This window comes from Mirounga leonina, unplaced genomic scaffold, assembly GCF_011800145.1.
Source record: "Mirounga leonina isolate KUSES-001 unplaced genomic scaffold, KU_Mleo_1.0 Mir_166, whole genome shotgun sequence".
Taxonomy (NCBI): Eukaryota; Metazoa; Chordata; class Mammalia; order Carnivora; family Phocidae; genus Mirounga; species Mirounga leonina.
In genome coordinates, this window is record NW_023270418.1 from 25,257,208 (window position 1) to 25,269,818 (window position 12,611).

Consider the following 12,611-nt stretch of genomic DNA (forward strand, 5'->3'; position numbering starts at 1 on the left):
CATGAGCTACAAGCAACTGAGAAAAGATTATCTCTAACTACGGGTTTCTGGACAACCCTGGTGATACTAAAGCAATACTCTGTAGGCAAGCAACCACCCAGGAGATCACACTTTTCAGAATATAGTTATCTGTCCCTGAAACATTGAGTAGCATGACAAAGGGTTCCTGGCATGATCTGGTGCCAAAATACGCTAACTTTCCCTGCTGCTGGAGGAAAGACTAGAAGTGCCCGTAGGTGGATAGAGGCATCGTTCTCTAAGCAAGTCAGAATTTTTAATAACATGAAGAATGTGCACAGAGGTATTCTATGACATATGTGCATTACATCAATTTTATGGATATATTATGAACATCACTTCCTGTGTGCAAGGAATACAAGATTTAAGAAAAACCCTGTGGTTGCTTACAATCTGATAGAAAATATATTTTGTTTTTGGAAAATATATTTATAGAGTATCATATATATGATATATATAGATAGATAGGTATAGATATAGATATTTCTAGAAAATTTTTATTTGAGAAAGCATACTGCAAATATTTTCAGAAACAAAGATTCCCTTCACTCAGAACCAGGCCAAAAAAAGAACACTACTAGCATCTTCAAAAATCATCCCTAGAACCACCACAAAGTGATGTGTAGTGTGATAGGTTAATTTGTAAGTTATTGTTTTTTTTTTAATTTCATAAGTTGGTGGTTACTTTATTTCTTAATGTTTCCAATTTTTATATAAATTCTAGTTAGTTAACATATAGTGCAATATTAGTTTCAGGAGTAGAATTAAGTGTTTCCTCACTTCCATATAACACCCAGTGCTCATCACAAGTGCTCTTCTTAATACCCATCACCCATTTAGCCCATCCCCACTCACCTCCCCTATAGCAGCCCTCAGTTTGTTCTCTGTAGTTAATAATCCCTTTTATAATTTGCCTCCCTCTCTTTTTTTTTTCTTTCTCCTATGTTCATCTGTTTTGTTTCTTAAATTCCACACATAAGTGAAACTATACGGTATTTGACTTTCTTTGACTGACTTGTTACACTTAACAAAACACTATCTAGCTCCATCCACATCGTTGCAAATGGCAAGATTTTATTCTTTTAGATGGCTGAGTAACATTCCATTGTATTTATGTATAATATTCCATCATGTTGGGATATATATATAACCTCACTATAGGTGGAATTTAAGAAACAAAACAAAAGAGCAAAGGAAAAAAGAGAGAGAAAGAGAGACAAACCAAGAAACGGACTTCTAACTATATATGGAGATATCTTAGTTGTTTTCAGTCTAATACTATGATAAATAACAATGATGAATGTTTTTGTACATGTCTTTGGGCAGACAGAGTCACTCATTTCACTTCAGTATAAATCTTGGAATAGAATTTTATGTCATAAGACATTTCTGTGTTCAGCATAGACAAGCATAGAGCTTTACAAAGTAAAATGCCAGTTCTTCTCCCTACTGTCCGTGTGTAAGAGCCATGGGTGCTCCAATCCTCATCAATACTCAGCATTTCAATTGTTTACATATTTTGCAATTCTGTAGGTGAGTCATAATATACTACATTTAGGTATTCATTTTTATTCTTTGAATACCAAGAAAGTTGGATATCCACTCGAGAAGTGTCTATGAAATTCTGAATTTGCATAACTGTCCACTAAAATGGGTCATATTTACAAGCACTTGGCCTTCTGAAATTTATATTACCTGGCTTTAAATTTAGGGAGAGGAAGCCCACAATTAATTGATATCAGTCAATTCTACTTTTGGAATTCCATTTCTATTTCTCCGTTCAAACCCCCTAGATCTGATAAAACAGTCAATATGTAGATCAAATCAATCTTTAGAGGCTGTAAAATATGGCTGTCACAAGGAAGCAAGGCTGGTTAATCAGATTACATATTGAAATTCTCTAAGTTTAAACAACAATCCACCCACACTCTATTTTTCTTGGACTTGTGTATTTAAAACAACTTTTTCTTCCATTCTGCTGCTCATAAGTAACAATTTCAAAGTGTATGTGTTGAGAAAATATGGTACAGATGGAAATCTTTAAAGCCTTTATTAAAAAATAAATTTCTTTGCAGTTTTTTGGTTTTTTTTCCCCCAGCAGGATACCTAGTGACAGGTCAGTCTTCCACAAATGTACCCTTAAAAAGCAGAGGAGCTGTTTCATCCATGCTGAAGTGTTTCTGCACAAAAATATTTAAAAATAGCAGCTACAAAATCTAAGAAATTCAATGGTTTTTAGCTTCTACAATTGTAATAGATAATTAAGAGTGTCCTTGGGTCTGATATGGTTTTTTATTTATTTTTTATTTATTTTTATTTTTTTTAAGATTTTATTTATTTATTTGAGAGAGAGAGAATGAGAGAGACAGAACATATGAGAGGGGGGAGGGTCAGAGGGAGAAGCAGACTCCCTGCCGAGCAGGCAGCCCGATGCGGGACTCGATCCCGGGACTCCAGGATCATGACCTGAGCCGAAGGCAGTCGCTTAACCAACTGAGCCACCCAGGCGCCCCGATATGGTTTTTTAAACATAACGGTATTTCCATGTTATTTCAACAAGTTGCCTTTTGCTTTAACCATTAGAAACTAGAGCAGAGAAAGATGAAATAGACCAATATCAAGAACATACACAGATGAATGCTCTTTACATCTAGTGTAATTAATATGTAGGTCTTTATTGATCCATTACTTTAGTATCCACAACCATTTTATGATTTTATGTACTTTCTTAAAAGTTATAATATATATAACATAATATAATATATGATATGTATATTCTGGCCCCATGACTTACAATCATATAATTATGTTTCTAACTTATAACAAATACTCAAAAATATTATCTGGTGTTTTTAATTTATTATTTATTTGCTTTTCCATTTTGTTTCCTAGCGTGTATGCAGGTGTTTTGGATAATGGGGATGAAATGTTCAATCCTTGACCAAGAATGCTTCCAGTCTCATATTAGAAGCAGTGATTTAATAAACAGAATGATATTAAAACAGTGTTTAAAGGAGATGTTTTACTGTGCATTACAAAAATGGACATTTATCCAGGACTGAGAAGGGACAAGGAAAGAAGGACATTTCCCTGGAGCATTGATAGAGGAATTGATTTTTGATAATTATAGGACAATGAAGTATTTTACCAAGACCCCTTCCACTACTCTTTACAACCTAACCATTTGACTTATTTTCTTCTTTTTTTTCCCCAGCATTCTTAGGATAAAATTGACATGTGGCATTGGGCCTTTTTAAGATATACAATGTGTGTTTTGATATATGTATAATTTGTGAAATCATCATTGCTGGTAAGGTTAATAAATTCATTACCTTACTTAGTTACCAATTTTTTGTTGTGTTGAGGACATTTAAGAGCAAATTTTTAGCAAATTTCAGTTACACGATACAGTATTGTTAACTATAGTCACCATGTTGTACAGTACATTCCCCAAAACGTATTCCTCTTATAGCCAGGATGGCTGTATTATTTGACCAACATCTTCCCATTTCCCCCACTCCCCAAGCCCCTGGTAATCACCATTCCACTCTTTGCTTGTATGAGTTTAACTTGTTTAGATTCCACATATAAGTGAGATCATACAGTATTTGTCTTTCTCTGTCTGACTTATTTCACTTAGCATAACTTCCGTCCTCAAGGTCCATCCATGTTTTGGCAACCATACTTCTTTACTTCTAAAAAGTCACCACTTGTCCACCTCAAGATGTCTCTAATTGTCAGATAGTCTGCCTATTATCTTTACTTCTCCCAACTTGCATCTTTTGAGATCTGAGACTCAGTATCTCTAGCCAAAGAAGCCTTTTTTTTACTCTAGATTTGGACATTTTCTTTGGATAAAAGCCCCATGTTTTTACTTCATAATGAGTTTGAGACTCGCGAATTACTTGGTGTTTAGGTAAGTAATGTTGGTTACTTTGAATAAACTATAAGATTCATTACGATGAACACTACTAGATGTACCATAGGATATAAAGCACTTACATACTCCAGTTCACTTAGTAAACACACAATACATCTAAGTGTAATAAATTGATGTTTGAAAGAAAGAATGAACAAATAAATATCTGGCAAAATTAGAAAGGTCAGAAAAGCTTTCCACAAAGTGGGAGTACTATATATAAAATGTAGACACATAATAAAGTATGATATATTTAGGGAAATGCAAAATTATAGTGATAGGGCTTTAAAACAAACTCATTTTGTTAAATTAAAGTTTTTGAGACAACTTTGTTTCTCTTGTGTTATGCAATATAATTTTACAAAAACAACAACCACAAAGCATGTGTATGTGATATAAATACTTAAAACCACTTTTTAATTTTCAGTTTTTTCAAGGCCTCTTTCACATCCTTGTTCCATAGGCTATAAATCAGTGGGTTTAATGTGGGAATCACAAGGGTATAAAACAATGAGGTCGTTTTATCTTGATCAAGAGAGTAGGAAGAACTCGGCCGGAAATATATGAAGAGCATGGTTCCCCTGGAAATCGCAACAGCAGTTAAGTGGGAGGTGCAGGTGGAGAAAGCTTTGAACCTCCCTTCAGCAGAGTGGATCTTCATGACTGATAGGGTTATATAACAATAAGAGATGAGAACTCCAGAAATGGTACTCAGTTCAATGAAGCCAAAAACGGTGAATAATGCCAACTCATTGATCTCTGTATCTGAGCAGGAAAGGAGGTAGAGTGGAGGTAAATCACAGAAGAAATGATTGATCTCATTCGATCCACTGAAACATAAGTGGAATGTTAAGGTTGTGTGTATCAAAGCATCTGCTGTTCCCAGCATGTAAATTCCAGCCATGAGCAGGGAGCACACTCTGTTGGACATGTTGGCTGTGTAGAGTAAGGGGTTGCCAATGGCCTTGTACCCATCAAAGGCCATCACTGCTAGAAGTAGACACTCGGAATCAGCAAACATACAGAAGATCAAAAATTGAAGAGCACAGCCAAGGAAGGGGATTGATTTGTTTTTGGCTAAAAGGTCTACCAACATTTTGGGCCCAACTGCTGTGGAATAGCAGAAGTCACAGAAGGAGAGGTGGCTGAGGAAGAAGTACATAGGTGTGTGAAGCTGGGAATCCATTCTAATTAAAATGATCATTCCAAGATTTGCAACAAGATTAATGAGACAAACAACAAGAAACATTGTAAATAGGGTCACTTTCATCCCAGGGTTATTGGTAATGCCCAAGAAAATGAATTCTGTCAAGGATGTGCAATTTCCTTCATCCCTTCTTCTTTATTCTTGTCTAAAGTTTTGAGAAAATGATCAATAAAATGATAGGTGCACATACAGCTCTTCTGACAACCACACAATATCTGTAAAGCAGAACACAACTTCTTTCTGCAATTGTCTTGTATACTCATAAAATTATTTGGTCAATAGTCACTCTTTAAAGACACATTACTATCTAATGTGACAATAATAAAAAATATCTATGGTAGGTGGTTGAGGGACTTTGATCTAAATCTAGATGTCATTTATAAGGTATGAGACTTTCTACAAGCTCTTTCATTCCTCAGAGCATTATCTCCCTTGTGTCAAGGAAGATATTTGGATGAATTGATATCTCATTACATCTTCAAAAATTATATGGAAGGGGGCGCCTATGTGGCTCAGTTGTTAAGTGGCTGCCTTCGGCTCAGGTCATGATCCTAGAGTCCTGGGATCGAGCCCCGCATTGGGCTCCCTGCTCTGTGGAAAATCTGCTCTCCCTCTCCCACTCCCCCTGCTTGTGTTCCCTCTCTCTCTGTGTCTCTCTCTGTCAAATAAATAAATAAAATCTTAAAAAAAATTATATGGAAGAAACACCAATGTTAGAGAGACCAGGCTATAAAATGTAGTACTAAGCAATTTTGTATGCTTGAAAATGTTCCATGAACACACAAAAAAGAGTATATTTATTATATCTTCAAAAAACATGATCAGGTTAAAAGATTTTTTGTATTAGTTTTAGAAACAATGATCATGTCCCACACTAATAATAATGAAAATAATTATGTTAATGATCCTGGTCTGAGTTGTCTTTATTGTTTGCTGAGACATGAAGTAAGCATTATTGACCTTTCTCTAGAAATGTATTATTGCTTTGCCACAGTACTCATGACCTATTTGTGGAGTGGTCTGGTGCTGAAGGAAGAGTCTTTTAACCAAAGAAAAGTTCTAAAAAAAAAAAAAAAGTAAAAACAACAGAATTTAACACATACATTTGCATCTCTTTGGATTTTGAATGGACCTCTATATTAAAAAATGGAAATAAGATGGGGAGCCTGGGTGGCGCAGTTGGGTAAGCGTCTGATTCTTGATTTTGGCTGAGGTCATGATCTCAGGGTCGTGAGGTTGAGCCCCAAGTAGGGCTCCCACGCTAAGCATGGAGCTTGAGATTCTCTCTCTCCCACTCCCTCTGTCCCCACCAACCCTGCTCTCTCTCTCTTAAAAAAAAAAAAAAAGGAAACAAGATGAGGAACTATAAATGCTTCTGAGAGATACAAGCTTCTCTTCCTTGTGTGTGTGTTTATGTATGTGTGTCATGTGTTTACATGTACATCTGTCTCTGTTGTACATGAGAATAGAAAGTGGACAATGGACTTGTTCTTTAGACCAAAGTAAATACGGCATGTGGTTCACACGAAGAAGCATTTGTGCATGTTGTTACTTGTAAAGTGGTGCCTATTAAATATAAACAATATTTAATTATAAAATAAAATAATTAAAAGTTATATTGGGAATACTAAGTTTAGACAGATGCTTTCAGTTTTGAAAAGAAAATAATTTTGGCCATTAAATTGCAGAGTTTATTTAGTTGAGTAAACAGGCAAAAGATGCTTTATTTAAAAAAAAAAAACAACTTTTTTTTTTCCTAAAAGGTAAGTTTTTTTCCCCCCTATATTCTTTAAATTAGAACCTCAAAGCCTACCTGAGATGAGCAGATCTTTGGTGGCCAAACAATAGGCAGCTAGCATTTTATTTTAGCAGGTGCATTTGGGACTCAAATCTCTGAAGCTACTGCCCTTAGGTTTTGATGTTACACAAACATGTCATTAATTATATTTCTGGTTCTGTATAGACCCTTGTGAATTCAGAAACAACTTTAGCAAAGGCTGAGCTTTAATGCTTCACTACTGTCACCAAGTTGATCTACGCCAGGAAGAATACCCCAAATTATTTTTATAGTATGCTTCAGCTTCTCTGAATTTATATCATTCTCCTCTAGTTTCTAATGAAACCCAAGTCAATCCCTCTTTAATCATTTCTAGCTCCTTTCCATTGTTCATTTTGTTTCTTCTGTATTTGAAACACTCTCTTTCACACCACATTTAGGTATGTTACTACAATTCGATGATACTTTCTTTTTTATTGAAGTGTCATTGATTGCTGTAAAATTCACCCTTTCAGAGTATACAGTTTTTTTGGTTTTTAACATATTTTCAAGTTTGTTGAGTCATCACCACTATCTAACCCCAGAACTGTGAGAAACCCATACCCATTAGGTGCCATACCCCTCACCCCCTCTCCCAGCTCCTGAAAACCACTAACCCACTTTCTAGTCTGCACACTGCTCACTCTGGGCATTTTGTATGAACAACGTTATATACATGCATTAAGTCACCTGGGGTTTCTTTCCTCCAGCCTAATTTTTTCAAGGTTCATCCATGTTGCTGCTTGTGTCAGAATTTTGTTTCATTTTATGGCTGAATAATATTTCATTTTATGGAATTAACATTTGGTTAATTCATACATCAATTGCATGAACATTTGGGTTGTTTCTGCCTTTTGACTATTGTGAACAATGACACTAAAAGCATTCTTGTCAATTGCACCTTGCTTGCCAGGCTGCTCTCCTCAGGGAGCATTTCTTCCCATCCGCCGACTACATATCATTCACCATTTCATTGGCTTTGGGATTCCATCACCTTCTCTATACTTAGTACATTCTTTATTGAATTACGTTCCTTTTTGTATGGGTAAAAATTATATATGAAAATATATAAAATATACTACATTTGAGACTTCAGGAATAAGACCAATGTTTAGATTTTGTGTTCTCTAAACTCCCTAGCACAGGCATTTGCAAAAGTGGTTGCTTTCTAAATATTCATTGCTGAGTCTTTCTGGCTATTTGAAATGGAAGGTGATGTGCAAAGAATAGTGGTATGTTGGATTTGGAGATTTTTCTATTAATATATCTCATATGTGCAGGATAAGGCATTTAAAGAAGTTCACCTACATGCTGATAATTCTGAAAAAGCAGAGAAAAAGAGGTAGTCCCTCTCTTATTATTCCTAATGACCCACTAAAGAAAAGTTTGCTTCTGGTCCTTACAATTTTAGGGCTGTTGGTCTTTGTAAATAAATAAATAAATAAATAAAAAGTAATTCTTACAACAGGGAACACATTAGTTCCATTCAACTAATACCAAGACTGTTATCTGGTCACTTTGAGACCCTTATGCTTCTTACTCAACAGGCAGAAAGAGGTTTCTTTACCAGTTGGGATGATCATTCTTGAATATAAAGGGAACAGGTGATCATTACTATAGAGTTGGGGTGGTGGGGTGTGTTCCTGGAATGCAAGAGAGCCTCTAGGAGCACCTTTTAGAATTCCATATCTAGGAATAAAAAGTTGACAGAAAACTGTAACTGTCCCCGATAGAAAGAACTAATAATGTTGCCTATACTTGAGGGATAAAGGTTTGGGCCACTTCACAAGACAAGAAGACAAGGCAACTGGGATGCTTACTGAAATTAAAGGGAATATGGAAGACGTTGTGGAGAAAAGGAAATTCTATGTGCCAGCTATGATCATGTGGCCAGTCGTGAAAACAAGACTGTAGGAGTTATGGTTGTGATTTTCCCTTGTTTTGATATAAATATATTAACCAATATTTCCACCTCTCCCATCCCCCTGCTTCTTAACACAAGATATGGTGAGAAGGTTTAAACTTCTATCTTAAATTTTTTGTAAGTTATAGGATATCAAAGGCATGCGACTTAGCTAGAAGGACCCTAGACCACCCCATAAGGATAAAATGGCATATAAAACTTTGTGTAGCCTCTTTTTCTTTCAGTTGTATGCATGCATCTGTTAAAAATAAGCACACTTTTGCTGTTGTCTTATTTGAACGTTGATTGTGATTATAAGATGTGTCTCTGAAGAGCATGTTGAAAAGGGATGGATTATTTGGGATCCTGCTGCCAATGTGGTTATGGCTGGGATCTGCATATCCCAAATCTTTCCAGTGTGGTTTCAGGTTAGAATTAGTAAAAAGAAATTTGCAGGAGGTTCAGGCATAAACTTCCTATTTCCATAATGTTTATAGTGGTTCTGCTTTTATTACCTAAATGATGATTCAGCAGCTTCAGGAATACGGGGACCACACAGGCCTCAGCAAAAACCATAGAGGAAGGCCTAGCTAAGTGGGTGGCCTCGGAAAGTTCTGACTCTGCTGGACCTAAAGTACAAATTCAGGCCTTGCTGGCTACCACGCAGTCTTGGAAATTTAGCAGGTGCCCGGAACCCCCCGGGGATGAATATAGGATGCTCCCAGTGGGAGAAGCCATGTGGGCCATCTAGAAAGCTCAACACATAACAACAGCCCTTCTGACCTTGAAAAAATCCTGATACCCTGTATTTTTAGTTATTTCTTCCCTTGGAAACAGCTATATTTTCTCCTAAGTGGTGTAATATTTAGTGATATAATTATTGAGCATGAAAAGGCAGTGGTGTTGCAAAACTAAGATTTTCATAGGCAGCTGGATGTATAATATTGCACTGTGAACCCTCTCACCAATAGATGCTTGCATATGTTAAGAGCTTACCGAACATGAAAAGCTGTTGATAGATACTCATCTGTATGGCTCTGTGTGAGTCTCTATAATCTTGGCCAAACAAATCTTGGCTAAGTAAATATAAATTTAATATTAGAATATATTGGTGGGTGTGTAGTTGTGAGTGATGCTCTTTTCTTAGTGAGTGAAACAACAGAAATGCTCAGGAGAAGGCTTCTTGGTCTGAGATGCAAAGATTCCTAGGGGAATTTAAAACTGACAATGATTTGGGCTGTATCTTGTGGGGATTTTTGCAGCAAAGATGACATGGATTTAAACATACTTTTTAAACCTTGATATTTCCGGGTCAAAGCTTGAATTTATTATCATAGAGACAAAAATAATATAATAACAAAAAAATAATGTACAGTATAAAATATCAGTTACTGAAATACATTTTGCCGAGACATGCCTCTAATTTCAGTCTTCAGATGTCCCACCAGGGCATGTGGGTTGATCTCTTCATGGCGATCCAGGTGATATATTGGAGAGCTGATTCTGTTTCTGAGATGCCAGAGAAAGATGTTCCATCCCTCTAATAATACTTTGGTGTATAAAATATGAAAGATAGACAGGGAAACAAATCCAATAGTTTGTCTTGCAATTAACTTATATTCTTCAAGGTGCTATTTAGAAAAAGTTTCCAAATTCCTTTGGAGTAGATTGCGTATAGAAGGTTAGCATCATATTACTGAACTGAACTGAAGAAAATGGATTTGATTTTGTATTATTGCTTCCATTACATCCCTGCCTCTTATCATCTCATTGTACAATATACATTTTAAATAATGTGAACTATTATAAAAATATATATAATTAACATCTATCAAGGGCCAAAAGTGGTACAGATACTATTCACAACATGTGTTCAGTTAATCATCCAACAATTGATGACATGTGTACTATATTCTCCCCATTTTACAGATAAGTTAATTGAGGCATAGAAAAATGAAGTAACTTGTTCAAAATGCCACTCACTAGCCGGATATGGAGCTGGCATAAGAACCAAGGGAATCTGGCCTCCTCCCTCATCCAGTAATCTACCATGTAACTGAGATATATTTCACATGAACAAACACATGAGCACACACACACACACACTTTCCTGATTTATTTATTATATCCTTGAGACAACCTGATAAAACACCTTTTAGCATTAACTCCAAGTGAGTAATCATTGAATGGTAGTCTATTATTTAGCAGCAATTTTGAAACTTTTAAATGTTTTCTTATGTCACGGGGTTATGACTTGAATTTGGCTGTATGAAAACCAGGTGCTGGATAATATCTCTTGTGGGTCTGCTAGTAGGCATGTTGCATGTTCCCAATTACAATTTGTAACTGGGGATTTAGATGAATCTCAGAACATTATAGTTCATGAAGAATCCACCTTTAACCTTAGAGCTCTCTTAGCAGCATCCTTTACATCTTTATTTCTCAAACTATAAATCAACGGATTCAGCACTGGGATGATAATGGTGTAGAACACGGAGATAATTTTATCAGTGTTGGGAGAATACAGGTAGCTGGGCCGTGAGTAAATGAAGAGAAGGGTCCCCTGATGGATGGCCACAGAAGTCAGGTGAGAGGCACATGTGGAGAAGGTTTTCTTCTTCCCACTGGAAGAGCGGATCTTCAAGACTGAATGAAGGATGAAAAAGTAGGAGATGATGACAATGAAACAGATAAGTTCCACTGAGCTGCCGTAAGCGGAGAGAAGCCACTCATTAACTGATGTGTCTGTGCAGGATAGCTTAAGCAGGGGAGGGTGGTCACAGAAAAATGATTAATGACATTTTTATCACAGTACTTCAGAATAAAGGCAAAGGATGTGTGAACCAGGGAACTCATGTTACCTCCAATGTAGGACAAGACAATCAACCATGTACAGAGGCTCCGAGACATCACAACTGTATACAGTAAAGGCTTACAGATGGCGACTTTCTGCAAAAGTGCAGAAAAAATAAAACTGTAAGGCACAGCCATAATAAGAGATACCTTTGTTTTCTGAGAGGAAATTGAACAGCATTTTGGGAACAATGACTGAGGAGTAACAGAGGTCTGCAAAGGAGAGGTTGCTAAGGAAAAAATACATAGGGGTTTGAAGGTGAGGATCGATCCTGATTAACATCATCAGTCCAATGTTCCCTGTTAAAATCATACCATACAATGTCAGAAACATAAGGAATAGGACAATCTGCAGTTCAGGGTGGGTCGGAAACCCTAAAAGAACAAACTCAGCCACCAACGTGTAGTTTCCATCCATCAAATCCATATTCCGTGTTGTTTTCTTTCTATGAGAATTCTAACATCCTAAAATGGTACATTGAGGGAAAGAGAAAAACAGGTATAATTACATGGTTATTTTACTGTTGCAGTGAACAAACAAACAAGCAAATAGACTCCAAGCCCAAACTTCCTTTCAAATATAAACCCTGAGAGATGTATTTCAGAATTTAGTAACTATCAGATCCCATGTTCAATAGTTTTATCTTATTTGTTTGCTGAATAACTCTGTCTTCCATTGGATAGTTGGCTTCTGCATGTAGGGATCTGATTTTGCTTACTTTTTTGTACCCAGATATAGCACAATAGCTGGTTCAGGGGATTAAAGTGATGGATTAATGGATGGACTAATAATGATATGAAGAGAAGAAAAATACACTTATTATTAAACATAAATTGACTTTAGAGTCTGCCTTAGAATGATAACTGTAGAGCAATTTGCTCTTTCTTTCCAGGA

General features: G+C 36.2%; 2 protein-coding genes across 2 annotated transcripts; both read right to left on the reverse strand.

Moving 5' to 3' along the window:
- Nucleotides 1-4,340: 4,340 nt before the first annotated feature.
- LOC118016281 (olfactory receptor 5W2-like) lies at nucleotides 4,341-6,659 on the reverse strand. The gene is made up of 2 exons (XM_035013722.1): nucleotides 6,655-6,659; nucleotides 4,341-5,277 (listed from the first exon to the last, which is right to left on the reverse strand). The coding sequence occupies exons 1-2, from the start codon at nucleotides 6,657-6,659 to the stop codon at nucleotides 4,341-4,343; spliced, it is 942 nt and encodes a 313-aa protein (XP_034869613.1).
- Nucleotides 6,660-11,243: 4,584 nt separating this feature from the next.
- Nucleotides 11,244-12,143, reverse strand: LOC118015585 (olfactory receptor-like protein OLF1). Its single transcript, XM_035012325.1, is given in 3 exon segments — nucleotides 11,244-11,650; nucleotides 11,653-11,810; nucleotides 11,812-12,143. Coding segments are annotated over 3 exon segments (897 nt in total).
- Between the last annotated feature and the right edge of the window lie 468 nt (nucleotides 12,144-12,611).